This window comes from Montipora foliosa, chromosome 6, assembly GCF_036669935.1.
Source record: "Montipora foliosa isolate CH-2021 chromosome 6, ASM3666993v2, whole genome shotgun sequence".
Classification (NCBI taxonomy): Eukaryota; Metazoa; Cnidaria; class Anthozoa; order Scleractinia; family Acroporidae; genus Montipora; species Montipora foliosa.
In genome coordinates, this window is record NC_090874.1 from 19,786,623 (window position 1) to 19,804,667 (window position 18,045).

The window sequence follows — 18,045 nt, forward strand, 5'->3', positions numbered from 1 at the left end:
AGTACATTACTGGTTACTTAAAGCTTAATCTAGCTCAGCTGTAAATCTGTTCTTGTTAAGCTACGGCTGTTTTCTTATGAGAATTTAGTTTAGTCTGATGCATGCACTGACGCTGTAAGGTCTCAGTGGTTTTCTATGGTTGCAGACAGGTTGCCATGTTTGGAAAGCACATATTAACAGTCTATAATTGGCTGATCATGTATCATTTACGTATCGTGTATTTGCTATTTGGATATGCTCAAATGCAATTTAATACCGATGTTTCTCTTCATTTTAAAATATGCCAACCAGAACCTAATTTGCTGTTGAAACAATGATTTCTTTTCTCTGGTGGGCCTTTCCAGTCAATCTTCAAACAGCTTGATTGTGTAATGCATGTATTACATTTCTGTCGTGAAATGTTTATTTCCTTTCAATGTGCTTTTTTATTTTGCTTTGGTATATTTTACATCTCTTCCCATAAATTTAAATATGTGTTAAGCACATTTATTATTTTTTTGCCCTTTTTAGACTTATGGACTATTTGAGACCCTGCGTACTTGTAGACCAATAAGTACTGATCAGTTTGAAATAGTATTTTTAGGGTAGTCCATCAGGGTGGTCAATGGGCTTGGGGATAGTGTTTTGTCCACCACCCAGAAATTGAAACAAAAATGCTAAGCCAGAGCAAAGTTAAACCAACAATGTGGAACGGTTTATTTATGGCATTTTCACACTATGGCACGTAGATAAACAGGAAATCAACCTGTTCATTGCACAAACTAACATTACTTCAAGCTAACTATAAAGTTAATTGCTTAAATTTCAGAAAAGGAGATCACTTTCCTAGAACGACAACAGTATACAAAGGAAAACGATTTGAAAAAGAATCTATTCTCCATATCAAAACATATCATCAGCCGACTGAAACCTTGCAATACATGGATTGAAGCGATCATGTGTTGCATACTTAATTAGAATGAAAACAAAAATACAGCACAAATATAAATACACATAGAAAACGAATATAAAATAAAAGGAGCCAAAAAAAATAATAAATGTGCTTAACACATATTTAAATTATTGACAGGAAAGGCATGCCATACTTTTCTTCCATGGTTGGCAAATTTGAATGTGAAAAGAAATGTGACATTAATGTTTGTAAACAAGAGATATAGATAAATGACAGTGAAATGGGAAAGAAATATTTCAAATCAAGGAAAACATTTGGACAAGTCAAGCTTCAGTCTTTAGTGGCAGTCTAAAACACACATCACAGGTCAGTGTACAATTTGTCACTGTGCCACAGATAAATAAAGGGAACCTTTTGGCTTAGTTGTTCATCAGTAGAGCAGGGACTTCTAGTCTCGATCTGTGGAATGAGGCCTGTGTTTTAGACCTGCTTTGTCTTTAGCGTTGCTGACTTTGAATTCCTCTGAACCTGATGTAGTACACTAGCCACTGGAAAATGGTGTCTAGCTGAAAAAAGCCATGAGATTTACTTTACAAATTCAGATCATGTTTGTTTTTCTTAAAACAGTTGGACCTCGATTACCCAGACTTCTTCTCTGATCCCAATTTTGTCATGAATATTTATTAGTCATGATCAAGATCCATAGCCATATTCTTTTCAAACTACAGCATTGAAAAGTGAAGTAAAGGCAAGTTTGTTTCGCTTGCAAAAGCAAAAGCAGCGCTTGCACCGGTCGTAACAAATGAAGAACTTTCGAATGAGTTCTGATTGGCTTAGAGTTGCTTTGTTGCTGAGTGAAATTTCACGCTCTATTGGCTCGTTCAGTGTGGTATGCAAAATAAACAAGCTATACGGCATCAGGAATGTTTATTCATGATCATCATGTCCTTGAAGCGTAAGCAATCTGTTTTTTCAATAAAAGATAAACAGTCTATAATTTTGCGATTAGAGAAAGGCGAAAAATCTAACAATTTGTTAGCTGAATATGGCATTAGTAAGTGGCAGATATCTGATATCTGCAAGAACAAGGAAAAGATCATGAATTTTGCGGGCATGTGGACATGTATTCACAACGGACAGTGAAGGTGTAGACCATATTGTTTTCCAAACAATTTGCAAATGTTTTGTTTCACGATTAAATGTTGCTTTCTTAATATAATCAGTTTTTGTTCTTCATTGATATTCATATTCTCGATTATCCGGACCCAAGTGTATCTCAACTATTTTGTCTAGTCCTAACGAGTCCGTATAATCGAGGTTCGACTGTAATTCTTGTAGGTGTTATAATATTAAAATTTGAACTGTAATTTAAGGTACTGGGAAGCCATCACAAGATGGAATGAAGCAATAGCATTAACACCAAAAAATGAGAAACTTTATGAAATGAAGTCACAGGTAAAACAGAATTTATTTTACCATCCAAGCAAGGTAGTAGGGGGCTGTAGAAGTTATCATGTTGAAGAGAACACAATCTCCAAAAAATTTGCCTTATACTACATAACCTGTACATTCTGATCAACTTGGAAAATATTGGGATATTATTGCATAATAGTTACATTCTCTGCTGACATTCCCATTTTCATCATCATCCTTGCATAAGCTCGTTTATAGCACATATTTTATGCATCTGCATTATTTAACATGACTCTTGAACATTTAGGACAATATCAATGTTCTTTTTAATGTAAGTCTTTGTTGAGATTTTTGAGACAGGGAAATAATAATAACTTTATTGTTGTAATGTTATAGCAGTCCACAGGTAGACCACTAATTGGGACACTGACTAAAATGCATCAAGTAATAATAAGATAAATATTGTACACACAAGAGGTCCTAAATTACACAGTAATGATAATAATAAAAACTATTGATTAACTGTTAACTATTAATAGCCAAAATAGATGATCAATTCTAAGATTTCTTAATTAATTACATAAAATACATTCTGGACAATAATTAACAGTTATTCCATGAGCGCGCGTTGGGTATGAGATGGTAAATAGCCAACGAGGCGCGTAGCGCCGAGTTGGCTATAACCACTCTCATATCCAACAAGCGCGAATGGAATAATTGTTTTATTAAATTCCTTAAATTCCAAAAGTTTATAAGTACGAAATACGAGCGAAAAAAGCGAGAAAATCCTAGCGAAATCGAAAAAAGTTGATGAAGATGCGATGTTGTGTAATACCTCGTGGTCAGACAGACGCAGGCTCATCACAAAAACATTTCTTACCTTTTCGCGTATCTCTAAACTTCGAAAGTGATCCAAACTTTCCACAAAAACGTTTCTCTTTTGCTTTATACCGAAAGAAATTTCGCTTTCTGGCCTAAACGGTTTTAGTTTAGCAACGCTAAGCGCAATCATTTACCATATAAGGTCAAACTAAGGTATATGAGCTGATAACCGAGATTGAGTGAACCAATCAGAGCACGAGAATTGCATTATCCGAGGTTGAGAATTTAATAATTATTATTATCTACTAGAAAAGCAATAGTAAGCTATGGAATTTGTCTCAAGACCTTGGATTCATATCCAAATATTTGTTGCAGGTCATTTTGTTCCTTAGGTTAATTTGCAACCAAACTAGGTCATTTTGTTTCAACCTAGGTTATTATGAACTGTCAAAAAAGGGTTTCCCTTTTTTTTGGGGATTTAATTTAAAAAAATGGGGCCTGGGAATAAATAACCTTTCCCTTGCCTTCCGTTCTTCGTCCACTTACCGTCTCTCTCTCTCCTTCCCCATTACTGTCCTTGCTTACTACCAACGGACTGTACCTCTTACCTTGAACTTTCACAACATTCTGTGCCGCTCCAAGGATTCGAACCCTCGCACCATAGGACATCCGAGATTACTTCTCCTCTGTATTAACCGCTAAGCCATCGAATCGGCAACTGAAGTCGTTAAGCTATTTCCAAGCCTTCACGACAACCACCATTTAGCACATGCGTAAATGATATAAAGTGAGACTTATTGTACCAAGTTTATTTACATCGCTATGCAAAATACACCAGGATCAAGGCATCATTTCTAGTCATGATAACAAACCGATTTTTCGCCGCAAACACAGCATTCCCACAGTGAAAAAAAGATGGTGGCATGGGCAAATAGAACAACAAAAGATAACCTATGCAGTTGAATCAAAGAAAAGAACTCGTCTCCGAACCACTGGTGTCATCATCTTGGAGAAACCGCTTGTAAAAAAAACACAACCATTCACAGAACAATTGGCAAAATGCCGTATGAAGTGGTTTTCCGAATCTCTCGGAGAAAAGAAATTAAAAAGCCACAAATGAGTGGACAAGTCACAGCTACATCACATGCAGAGCAGGAAAACGGAGAATAATTTGAAAAAGTGGCAGGATGAGCCTGACATTAAAGGAGAGCGGTGTCTGACACTTGCCAACCGCAGACCGCGGACCGCAGACTAACCCTGAATCACCGTTATTGAAAGCTAACCTCTCAAAAATGGATCCTGATGCTTAAATACTGTTTATCAGCACTGTTTGAAATGAGTGTTTAGCTTAAATACTGCTTATCAGCGCTATTTGCAGGCAGCCAGCAGTCTGCCTTTTGCAGTTATCATACACCAGAATGGGAAGAAGAAAAAGAAGAAGTTTGAACTTCAGGATTATGTGTCGTGGAAAATTAATAAAATGGAAAAGGAAACGCCCCTTCGTCCAAATGTGCTACTTGCTCAAATTGAAGAACTTGAAGGGGACTGTGCCAAAATAATCACAACATTTGGATTTATCACTACAAGCAGACTCAGCAAAATTGAAAAAAAGAAACAAATATCTTATTTCATATTTCAAAAGAAATAACACTTACAAGAGCCTACAAAATAGCTAATCAATAGGATATGAAACCCTTTTCCCTGACTTTTCAAAGTTTGTTTTTACTTGCCTTTGATTATTGCGAATTCAAAGTAAGCAAAAGATAGTGGGAATAACTAAGCAAATTAAAAATCAACAAGATATCATGTATGTTTCAGTTCTTTTATTCCTTGGACGATAATTCAATATTGTTGCCCTCTACCATCCTAAGGAGATTCATCAATGAACAATGTCCTAAAAATCTCTGAGAAAGGAAAGTAGAATCGGTTATCATGCACTGTATGCCTAACCCTAACCCTAATGCTAACCATTTAAAATCAGTGCCTAGACTTAACAACCATTGGGGTTTTATAAAATACTCATGAAAATCTAAGCTGCACTAAGTTTATCCCCTTTCCTCTAGGACCAATTTACTAACCAATATTTTACACATACTTACTAATAATTGATGGGTTTTTATTGATGTTTCCTACTATCAATTTCAACCTAGGTTGAAACAAAACGACCTAGGTTAAAACAAAATGACCTAGTTTGGTTGCAATTAACCTAAGGAACAAAATGACCGGCAACATATTCTACATTTTACCTTTTACGTGCTCCAGCAAAGTCCTGTTTGACATCTGGCTGATTCTGGCGTCATACACCATAAGGCTCTTTTAACAACATCACGCCAAGCCGGCGAACAGGACAGCCAAACACCAGAGACTCCATCCCCTACTCTTCTCGAACAGTGTGTGGGTTCTTCAACGTCCCACTTATGAACTTGTGAACATGGGAGATATCTGTGAGATGGGGCCTGCGGTTTATTATTATAGTCCTTATCCAAGAAGACTTGAAAGTCGAGCCATTTGCAGATGATCTTACAAAAGCAACACTTTTTCCCAGCAAACTGCAATTTGAAAGAAAAATAGAAGCTCTGTGAAGACCACAAAATAATGGTTGAATTGCGGTTGAATTATGGTCAAATTTTCGAGAGAAAAAAACATTTCATTTTGCTTCATCATTTTTATAAAATGTTATAGTTTGGAAAGTACACTTTACAAGATTTCAAAATGGTATATAATCTTGAAATGTTCGTTATGCAATAGCAGGCTGCTGCAATTGAATGCAGAATTTTTCTTTTTGAAGTGGTTCACTCGTTATTAAAAATCAAGTAAATCGTTGAACGAAGCAAGAAAAAACCAAAGACAGTCTTCAGTTCATCACGAAAACAGGCTTTAGAAGGTTAAGCCGGTGATAGTTACGACGAGAAGATGCGGCATATTTTTTAACTGCGCGGAAAGGAGCGTGTTGAGATTTTTAAGAGTACGACTATTGGCAGTTATGGGCGTTACTGATCCAGTAACGACAGGAAATCGTGGAAAACTCAAGTGTGAACGGGATTCGAACCCACGACTTCTTCGCTACCGATGCATTACTTAACAATAGAGCTGTCAAGCGAACTGGGAGCTCTTCATGTTGTGAGTTCGTAATAAACCTGAAGTGGATGTGGATATGAAGAGAAAAACAACAGCATGTTAAGATTTTGGTAGATGTGTAATACAGCGGTTTTCGAATGAGTGTCGTAAAACCAAAACCAAAGTAATTACTTTGGCCAATCAAAAAGGACGGAGATAATCCAGTAAACCAATCAAAACTCGAAGTAATTAAATGTAGCCGACACAAAGCGCGGGAAAATGTGCACTCGCAAGCCACGATTGGTTTTGGTTTCACTTCTGATTGGTTGAAAAAGTGGCACGAGAACTTTGAACCAATCACTGAGTGAAGTAATCATAAACCAAAGTAATTATCTAATTACTTTCGACACTCCATTGAAAACCACTCTAAAGTGAAGATAATGCAACAAAGAGAAAATGTTCTCTTAAATTAACTCCTACCCTTGCTGTTTGGCTCCCGAATTTAACATCCAAATCTTGTAGAAGAGGGTGCGGTCTAATGGTTGCCACGTGTTGTGGTGGCCAGTCCAAACTTGGTTCTCACTAGCCTTTGTGCGCAGACGTATTTCCGGCGGCCGTTTCCCTTCCCCTAAAAGGGGAGCTCAAGCTGCCAAACGATTTCTGTGACGTAGAAATTATCCACCAATCACCGTTTAACTCTAGAAATTCCAGAACTAACTCGCAGGATTCGTGCGCGGCGGCCACGTATTCTCGTGGAGAAACAATGGCGGACACAGTGGAGTACGCGTTCAAAAAGGTTTGCAATGTTTTTGGTTTTGACAGTTTGAATGCGTACCGGGAGGAGTGTATCAATAAATCGTTCAAGGGAAGAAGGATATTTTTGTCAATCTGCAAACGGGTTTCGGAAAGGGAATTTAGGCGCAACAGTTAATCTTTTGTCGGGCTGTTAAGCGGAATCACGTCGATATTTTTTTCGTCAGTTGACTGCTAGCACGAATATACCAACGGCAAAGCCTGCTAAATTAGCGACTTTCCGGAACCCCTTAGCAGATTGACGAAAACATCCTTCTCCTCTTTCAAAGAACGATGTAGTTGATGTACTCCTTCTGGTGCGTATTCAAACTGTCAAATCCACATATATTGCAAACCCTTTTGAACGCGTGTTCCACTGTGTCCGCCCTTGTTTCTCCATGAGAATACGTGGCCGCCGCGCACGACTCCTGCGAGTTCGTTCGGGACTTTTTAGAGTTACACTGTGATTGGTGGATAATGTCTACGTCACAGAAAAAAAAGCTAGGCTAGGTTCCACCAGCAACTTTATTAAATGCAGTAAGAGATTTACAGCCCTTTTTCTCTTGAAAAATAGTTTCAAGAACATCAACTGTTTAAGGTGATAGTGAACTAAAATGATTTCTGTCCAAGGTACTTTTGGAGCTACACGAGTTATTTCCTGCCATAGAAGCTGCGGAGAAAGCTGTTTCACTCAACTCTCACTGGTTTGTCGCGCATCAGACACTTGGGCGCGCACAGATGGGATATGGCGACGTTGAAATGGCAAGTTTCACTGTTATCAAAAAGCTCATAGTTCCATTGAAATAACGTGGTTGTTTTGTAAGCAAACTTTAGGGCAGCACAGCAGCACAGCACAGTTTTTTTTCCTGAGCATGCGCATCAGCCTTGAAGATGTTTTCAGTCCATGTGCGCAGAGCGTAAATTCGTTGTTGCACTCCATTCTCGTCACCAGGAGCTTCAATCATTTCAATCAGCGCCCTAGGTAAGGTGAAAGGTAAAGTCTGCTACGAGCCTAGAAGGCCCATCAGGCCGGCGCTTATCTCCGGTTTCTGCAGCATGAAGCGCCCTAGACGGACTAGTAATAGTTGACACTTACAGCTGCCCCAGGTTCGAAGTGTTAATTAATTCAGATCCCTTTCTCGAAACGATATGTGTGTGCTGAGCTTCCTAAGAATTTCTTTCGCGATATAAATTAAACCTAAAGGGAATCCACAAGACCTGTGAAGGAAATCGTCTTGCTTTAGGTCAGTTGAGTCGTTCAGCTACGACGCCCGAATGTTTTGAACACGTTTGGCACTTATCTGGACAATTTAAGCACTCTTCATATATCATATATGTTTATTTACCCTCGGCTTTTAGAGTAGCTTGATGTAGCTAGTCTCTCCGATCATTTACCCTCCCAACCATGATATACCACAGAAGACAGACCACAACACCGGGAACTATTTGCCCTACTCTTTGAGAATAGTGTGTGGGTTCTTTTACGTCCCACAGGATTATAAACATTGAAGGTTTGTGAGACGGGGCCTACGGTTTATCGTCCTTATTCGAGAAGACTAGAGAGTCTAGCCATTTGCAGATGTAATTACAAAGGCAGCACTTTCTCCTCAGTTATTTAAAGACTCTGAGTGTTGGTCCGGCCGGAGTTGAACTCATGTTTACCATGAGTCACCGCGTGACAGCTCGGTGCTCAACCAACGGAGCCACCGGTGCGCGGTTAACTTCGCTCTTTCGTCTATGGCCAAATAAATACATTTATTTGATTGATGGACGTCCCCTCTTCATTGTGCTTTGATTGGAACCGGTGGGAGGTTGTAATTCTCGGTGCTGGCCTAAAGAATCGTGGCCTCTTTGAAATCGAACGTGTCTCTTACGAATGCAAGTTTATCAGTTGTGACCACGCTAGGCTTGAAGATCCTTTTTTTATATGCGCATAAGTAAAGTCTGTTTACGAGCCAAATGGCCCATCAGAGCCGGAGCTTATCCCGGTTTCTGTGGCATGAAGCGACAAGGAGTATTTCTACTCCCCCCTGGATGGGATGCCAGTCCATGGCAGGGTTACCCCAGCATTTTCGCCGGTACCCATTTATACACCTGGGTGGAGAGAGGCACTCTGGGAGTCTTGCCCAAGAACACAACACAATGCTCCCGGCCAGGACCCGAACCCGGACCACTCGATCCGGAGTCGAGCACACTAACCATGAGGCCACTGCGCATGCTCAGAAAATTTTTTAGTTCAATCTTCTTTTCAACTATAAAAAACTGCCATAAAACATATCTAAACATTCTTAAAAATACTAAAAACCTGGTTAAAAACTTCTTTCTTCATATTTTATTTTTACTATTTTTGTTAGGGTGTAAAGAGTTTCTCCAGAGCAGTTCATCTGCAACCAGGTGACTTAGAGGTGAGAATTTATACTTTTCAAGTTCAAACTCCGCAGCCGAGAGATGGGTGGGTAGGTATCCCAAAGATTCCTCTTTAGGCTTCATGCCGAAAAATAAAGGCAATACGATGAACTCCTAAATCATTATTTTAAAATCAGAAAGTTATCCAGTTCAGTACGCCAAGAACTCGTCATGTATAACCCTGCTAAAATCAACAAGCTTTTTATCGGTCCAGATCTCCACAGTATACACTTTATTCCAAAATGGCCGTCATTTTAGTATTCTTGTGTTTCCATGCAAATTGGCCCTTATGGCCTCGCTTGCAAACGTAAAATTCAGTAGAATATTTAACCTTGAACGAGGCCATAAGGGTCAATTTGCATGGAAACAAAAGAATACTAAAATGGCGGCCATATTGGAATAAGGTGTGCATGTTCTGATGAAAAGATGAATTCGTCCTTTTCAAAGATAAGAGAAATGGCTTGGCCGAGATCTCCTCTGCCGGCTCAAATATAATAAGGACCTTTAGATCGGAAGACGAGGACGACTACGACTAAGAGTTTTCCGTTCTGAGCACGCGCACTTCGAAAAATGTCGGCCTCCAAATCTTATGCGCATGCTCAGTACGGAAAACTCGAACTCGTAGTTGTCTTCGTCCTCCGATCTAAAGGTCACTAATTTGTGGCTACTCAAACTGCGAATATCGTTTGCTATCCACCTTCGAGCAACTCGCGCGGACTCCCGCGGGATTTGCGTCCGAAAATACTGTAATCGTTGCGGGAGTAAATGAAGTAAAATGATCTTTTTGTGCTATATTATTTCACTCTTTTAGTATATACTAAAGCAACTATTCATGTCAGTGTCGGTGAATAGTTGTTAAAGGAAACCTCCACTAAAACAAGAATACAACTTCAAAATATTTAACATAATGTTTACAATCAAAATTGTTCAAACGTTTTCGAATGGAATCGTTTGTATCCGAAATAAATGAATTTCAAAAACGCTTGTTTTGGTTTTCAAATTTCCTGGGCGCCGCCATCTTGAATAATTGTGACGTGTTATGGTTGCTCTTTTGTATTTGCACAAAGAGCTTTTTTTTTAAAACAATAGGGCAACCATGACACGTCACAATTATTCAAGATGGCGGCGCCCGGGAAATTTAAAAACCAAAACAAGCGTTTTTGAAATTCATTTATTTCGGATACAAACGATTCCATTGGAAAACACTCGAACAATTTGATTGAGAGCATTATGTTAACTATTTTAAAGATATATTCCTGTTTTAGTGGAGGTTCCCTTTAAGTATTCACTGTACTCGGTATGTTCCCAACAGCAATCAGTGTGGGAAGCTGCTTTCAACCCCGCCCACTGAAGATGCCTCTGAGATACTGAATATATGAAAATTTGTTAGATTTGAGCTGCGGTTACGTAATTCGTATATGTAATAGGACTACATGCTGTCCAATTTGGAAATAATTGGTTGAGAAAAATTTTGAGGACTGGCAATCCGAGGGCTTTCTTTGATCCAGTTATGTCCAAATTGGACAAGCATGTACGGGTAATCCTGAAACGTATTAATTACAAAGCTTCCAAAAACGGTTTGTTCTCACTGCTAGAGACGGTTAGTTTAAAAATATGAGAGAAACCACTGTCCTGGCGAGCGAAATGTTCACTTCCGGTGTCTTTTCTGTGGCTCAACAACGTCGCGTGCTTAAGCTCCCTAATAGGTGCAACCTGATTGGCCAATACTTGGTTCTTTTATTTATCTTGACATTTGATTGGTTGATGGAAAGTACATTCTTGGACGCTTTGTTCAAAACTGAAGCAAATGTTACAGCAAAGACTATTCAATTTATTTTAAATTTGGACAGTTGGCCAAAATTAATAAAAAATATATCTGTTGGCAATATTGGATTTTGATGCAGCTATATAAATGTAAGTGAAAACGATCATCGCAGTTAATTAATCAACTTGAGAAGGATTGTGCTTAGCTATTTCCTCTCATAGTTTGCATTATTTGAACCAATATCTGGCAAAGGTGGTAGCGCTATCCACCGAATACGTCAATAGCCAACAGAGAACCGCTGTCCGATATAAAGCTTTTTCCAAAGGCAGTGTTGGGGGCGCTCCCAGTAAACCTTTTCCAGATACCAGAGAAAAAATTGCCTCTGTTTTCTCAACGAAATGATCTATAAAATGAATTATACATTGAACGGCGGATATGAAATCAAAGGAAGGTATGATCCCCGCAGTTATGAAACTAACTGCGAGGATTATAGCTTCACTTGATTTCATATCCGCAGTACAATATAATTTTCTATGGTTCATTTCATATATCATTTCGTTCATTGATTCATTCATCACGGGAACATGGGAACCCACAAATTACCAGCTCCCAACATCAGTGGCTTCGTAGCTCAGTTGGTTAGAGCGTCGCACCGGTATCGCGAGGTCTCGGGTTCAAACCCAGTTGAAGTCCTGAAATTTTCAGGCTTCTCTACGCAATTCATAAAATTGCGTTTATAACTACTGCGAGGATCATATCTTCACTTGATCTGTTTGCTCTGGAAGTAAACTACGAGTCATCCCAAGATGAAGAACTAAGAGGGGAATCGAAAGTCTCTACAAAGTGCGCAATTCTTTTTTTCTTTTACTTTGATTGACCTTCACGCGGTCATCAACTGCGTTTCTTGAAAGAACATCGAGTTCGGAAAGACTACTTTTTCTTCCCTTCCTCTCCCTACTTCCTTTATCTCGAGAATATCCCACCCCCTTGGTATAGCAATTTTTTTCTCTATTGCCAACCTTCCTCTGCTTCAAAAATTCAACATGACTCTCGAACGTTTGGGGAGGAAGTAAAATCGATTACTGTTTTGTTGAAATACGCTGAACTGATATCATTGTTCATGCACAAGTATTGTTCATCAGAGCTGAGTGCACAATTTCTCGAGCCAGACTTTTGCTCAATGACTGAATGGGTTGGTACTTCTTTTTGCAATTAGACCTCTTGGATTTTTCCTTAGTTTGCCAGACGGAGTGGTAACAGATAATTGATAATTTAGTTACTACACACGGAAATTAACATTTGATTCATCCAGTGGTCATCCAACTAATGGCAACATTCCTTTACAATTATTGCCGCAATTTCACGAACGCGTGAACGAGCTTTGCAATCTTTCTTCTGCACGCTTATAGAGACGCAATCTCAACCTCTCTCTTTAACAAAGGCACCGTAAATTAAAGATGATGATAATAATTATAGTAATAATCATCATCATCATCATCATCATCATCATCATTATTTTCATTATCTTTAATTAAATAAGTTTTAATTTTAATTTTTATATAATTGTAATAATTATACGAATTATTATAATTATAATTATAATTAAAGCTAAGTGATAGTTAGTTGGTTGAGGAGCAACACGGACCCGAGGAAAACGGCATCAATCTTTTCGCTACAAGAGCGTGGAAGAAACCGAGAGGACTAATAGAGCAAGACAAATGCCGACTATGTCACTGGAGAAAGTAAAGAGACAGTGCAACACCTGTTGGTCAAATCGCTGAAACCACCCCCAGATCCGCCTAAGACTGTCCCTTACTCTTCTTTCGTCCTTTCCAAAGCTGACGTAATCCAAAATACTCTCAGAGCTGTAAAAATGTGTGCTTTATTATTAGTTTTCATCGCCTGACGAAGACTAGCAGTAAGCAGTGGAAACGTATTGTCCAGGAATGCACATAATTAGATGAAAAAGCATTAAAGGCAGGGTGAACACACCTTAACACCAACCCGAAGTGGCCAACAAATCAAGCATGCGCAAAACCACCTTCAGCCTGCTTTAAAAGTCCACCTTCAACCGACAGGCATTGCGTGCCGCGGAACAATTCCGCAAAAGCTGAAATTCATCCAATTAGATCGCTACGATAAGCAATGCGTATATCCATAACAAAAACAAACGGTCGAAAAGCCTATCGGTTTCACGGAGAGTCTCCTTGCTAAACATCACTGGCATCTGTGAATAAAGGCAATTAATTAATCAATCAAGTAAAGAGAAACAGCTGCAGACAGCTGCAGTTACCCCCACCAAAAATAAGGCTAACCCTGCAATGTTTTACCAACTGAGCTATGAAGTCACGTAGGTTGGAGCAGGTTAATTGTTGGGCTCATGTGTTCCCGTGAAAGGACCTCAAATAAATACATTTCTTTCATCGAGATGTTTAGATGGATGTATTAATTACTGATTTCTTCTATAGATGTGGACAGAGGACTTACACTGGGCTTGGAAACTTCGAGACCAAAAGCGACAAAAGGAAAAGCAGGATGGTAACTGCAACTCTACAGCAACTGAAGAGGAAAAAAAACTTTGGAAAATATATGCAGCAGATATTACAAATGAATTTGCCAATGCCGATGAAGACCAAATTGTTATTTCAGAATGCACTAAACTGCCTCCTGTGAGATGATTGTGTCCCAATGACGTTTCAATTTGCGTTTGGTCGTTTCTCGAAACCTCGGCCATCACCCAGGTCGCACAAGAGGATTTTTCGTTATCCTTTGCTGTAAAGGGTCAACCGCATCGTTTGCAAAACTTCGATTTTGGAGAGGGGGTCTCAGTTTTTGTTCTGACAAATGAACGCCTATCATGGCTCCCGGCGCGGGAGGACAGGCCGATGGAAGAACTTCCTTCGTTTTTGCTTTGCTCAGCGCATCCACGGTAACTTGATCACAGGAGGTCGCTGAAGCAAAGTTAAGCCTCACACCAGTGCTGAAAGGCGTATTTGAAAGGCAGTGGCTATTCGTACGGGACCCGTACACCGACCTTCATTTGCTATTCGTATTGGAGGCCTCTTAACCCTTTGGCTACTGGAGATTTGGCCGAAAAGCACGTTTTAAAGCTAGTTGAGGGGTTTTTTGGTCACTGTCGTGGTGTTTAAGAGCTAAATCTCCCTACAAACCCGTTTCCAGGTTATACACTCCGCGGCCTTTTCAGCCAGGTGCAAAATAAGCGCTTGCAAAGTTCGGGCATGCGCAGAAAGCTAAATTTCGACAGTTTTTGGGTTTAAAAGTAGCACAACACTTTCGACTTTCACTTTTCGCTTTCTCTCCTTCCCTCTCTTTTCGCTTTCCTTGCCTGAATTTTTTTTTCAACTTCCTGGGCATTTGGTAGGCTTTATTTTGGTGGGAAGAGTTTCTGAGAAACCTTTCATCATCTTAGAATTAGGTGCTCAGAAAGGTAGGTGGGTAATGGAGCAAGCTTTTCATGGAGATTTTCAGGTTAGTGTTACATTGTTTTTTTGGCCGTTTCTCCAGTTTCCTTGACTGAATTGTGCTCATTCTGGTATAGTTTGAAAAATCTCTTCTCCCTGCACAAGTTAGTGGACAAAGCTGTTCCTGAACGTTAAAAGTGATGACGTCACAAGGGGTAGATGGGACCGTGGATAAAGCTGGACGTATTTTGCCAGATAGTAATCAAAGGGTTAAAATGATTATTACAGGTTCTAACCCTAGCCTTGAACGACATAGCCACGTAGTTATTGAAATCTAACCGTTTTAAAATGGGTGCTTAGCCTTAAATGCGAGAAACACAAGTCAGGTCAGATGGCCGGAGACATCGAGACGAAGGAGATATTTCGTGAAATTTAAAACAGGCATCGGTGCCGTTGTAAGATAGCTGAACTGTATATAAAGAATTAAAAGACGAGTAAGGTTTTCCGAGTGTTATTGAACCTGTAACAATCATTCTAAGAACACTCCCGTATGAATAGGTTGCTGTACGGGTCACGTACAGGAACCCATGACTCTAGTGTGTTCGTGTCACGGCCGATTTATTTTTAGATTGAATTTCCCGCGAATGAGACTCCCACAGGAACACGATGACCAATTACAAGAAATTAAGCTGACGTCATAGGGTCACCGAACCGGAACTGCCTTTGTTTTTTCGGGAAAAGATAGTCTAAAAATAGATCGGTCTGTAAAAATGCCGTTACATAGGCCCAGTATGGGAGCTGTAGGCTCCGGGTCATGGGTTCCTGTCACGTACTAATAGCCACTTTTGTATTTGAAAACGGCTGTGTGAGTGTCGTGTAGCAACACTGATTTCAAAAAAGCGGTTCTAGTGGCCCAACAATCCCAGTTGACTGTGTTCATCCCTTCTCGTTGGAAAGGAAGAACATACTAACGAAAAGGACACAAACTTTTCAAACTCCTTATTGGATTAATCCCGAAGTTCCCTAACCCGCAATACTATAGTTTCCGTGTATTCCTTGGATAAACACTTAGCACTCGTGAAATTGGGATGCCTGCGGTAGCCGCATTTTATCGTGCGCTCAGGCTACCTAAACGCCATCTCATCGATACCTGCTCAGCCAGGACTTTTTCAAAAAGTTAGTTTGTGAGGACCACGAGGTTCGCCAAAAAAGGAATGACCGTTTCTCACCCTCGAATCTGCGCAGTCTTTAGACATTTCGAGCTCATTTGCTCGTCAACAGAAGAACCCACATCCAGTCTCCGACTAGCTCTTTTTCATTCTTTGATGCATAGTCATTGTTTGATTTATTAGTTTCAAGACATCCTTTATTCATTGAGTAAAACCAGTACATTAGTGGTACATTACCTTCAGTCTCAGTAATGACAAATGAAATTTCCAGATTACATTCTTCAATAAAAGGCAACCGTTACAAGAGTCACACCTGTAATCTGCATTGCATTGAACCTACAATAATCCAGTTAATGTAGAAAGTAAGGCAACTGAACGTAAAAAATAATTATTAGCAAAAGACATTGACGTGAATGCTTAATCTAAATCCGTCACGTAATGCTCTTAATACTCGCTGGACTCCTATTGCAATTATTTGCATCAAAGCATTTGCATACGACGGACAATCCTTCGGAAATAGCTCCAAATTAGAGACATTGGTGTAAAGATGAGTACATGACTTCACCAACACCAGACATTTCATAGTTCTTCGCGTGAAAGAGCGAACGGACCAAGAATAGTTTCACAATACACCTTATTCCAAAATGGCCGCAAATTAGATATTCTCTTGTTTTTATTCAAATTAAACCTTCATGCCTCGTTCAAGGCAAAATATTCTTTTGAATTTTAAGCTTAAGAGCGAGGCATCAAGGGCTAATTTGAGTAAAAACAACCTGGAAGAATATTTAAACGGCGGCCATTATGGAAAAAGGTGTATTATGTTGAAAAAACTAGTTGATTTCAAGAACACTTTCAATTTATTTCAGCCTGTTTGGAATCTCAGACAGTCAGTTATTTGGGGAGCATGGTCTCGCGTTCGCTTTGCAAGCTGTGGGAACTTTAGACAATCTGCACTTACAGAATAAACTGATTCAATAATGGCGACAATCCTTGACAGATTAAATTAAAAATTGAGACCACCCCTCCCCCCAAAATCAATGATGGGAAAATGGCCCGTAATAGGCATCGCGCGACTTATCTTTGATTTTGGGGGAAGGGGGGATTTCTGTTCCATTTTCTGTCCAAGAATCAACAACCAATCAGAAAGTCCAAAACTGATTGGTTGATTACTTATTAACTCTGATCAATTAATCTCTGTGTGTACTTTTATCACCAGCCTGGGAATTTCTTTAGCAACTCCATTCCACAGTAAATTGCGTTCAATTGTTACGTAAAGGAAGTGTGTATTTTTGCTGGATTATTCGTAAAAGCTCTCTCCCTCTCAATAAAAAAAGGCAAGAAATTGCCATCCAGTCTCCAGGGTAAAATACATGTACGTAATTGTTATTTTCCATCAGATGTAAAGCTTCAAGTTTTGACATGAAAGTAAATATCGTACTGCACAATCAGGAAGTGATACTCCAATCTTCAAAGATTCAAACTTAACAAAATTTGGCCGGTCAAATTATGGTGCATACATGTTCAAATGTGCGACGAGACACACAGGATATTAACAACAGTACTTATCTCTTCACAACAACTTTAAAAAAAAAACTTTTAACAGCACTGATGATTAATAAATTATTACTAACGACTAGAATTATGGTAAAAAGTACTAAGACAAGCTGCCCCTACACACAAAAGAAAGGATCACCTAAACTACTGATGCATTTAAAACATATTCAAGACTAATAAGCTGGCATGACCCATAGGGTACAATTTTTGATTTGTAACATGAATGACATTGCATGTATTAATTTTGTATCTACTTGGATTTCAGAACCAGTCTGCATCTTAGCACACATGTGACCAAGGTACTACAATTTGACACACAAAAAAAAAACAAATTGGCAGTGAAGATTGTTGACTTGCAGAAGTTCATAATTATTATCTGTAACAAACAAAGAAATCTTGTCATGGATTCAACTTAAATCTAACTACTGAAAGTTTCTAGTTTGCATTACATAAATGGAGCTCCAAATTCCCTTGCAAGCAACCTTGAAGCATTTTCAGCCGCTTTAGTTTCACTAAAAGTAACATCCTTTCCCAAAATCGGGCCGTTTTGCACTGGAGTCCTGACCATTACATGATGATGATGATTATTTTCAGAATTTAAGACAACTTGGCACTTGGGGCATACTTGCACCAGGGAATACAGATGTGTAGTTTCCAAACAAGCCCTTATTGCTCAAGAGTTGAATCAATTTGGCTTCCTCCGGCATTATCTAGTCAAGACCCCACTGAAGTTAGTTCAGCTGCCAACAAAGG

The 18,045-nt window shown here is 39.3% G+C and overlaps 1 protein-coding gene across 1 annotated transcript in view; it reads left to right on the plus strand.

The window, feature by feature from the left end:
- Positions 1-17,715, plus strand: part of LOC138006920 (tetratricopeptide repeat protein 33-like) — an 18,006-nt gene extending 291 nt beyond the window's left edge. Inside the window, exons 2-5 of the mRNA XM_068853550.1 lie at positions 2,266-2,347; positions 7,607-7,738; positions 9,331-9,381; positions 13,616-17,715. Of these exons, the coding sequence (XP_068709651.1) occupies positions 2,266-2,347; positions 7,607-7,738; positions 9,331-9,381; positions 13,616-13,825 (475 nt within the window). The 3' untranslated portion in view covers positions 13,826-17,715. The remainder of the gene's footprint in view (positions 1-2,265; positions 2,348-7,606; positions 7,739-9,330; positions 9,382-13,615) is intronic.
- Positions 17,716-18,045: the final 330 nt, after the last annotated feature.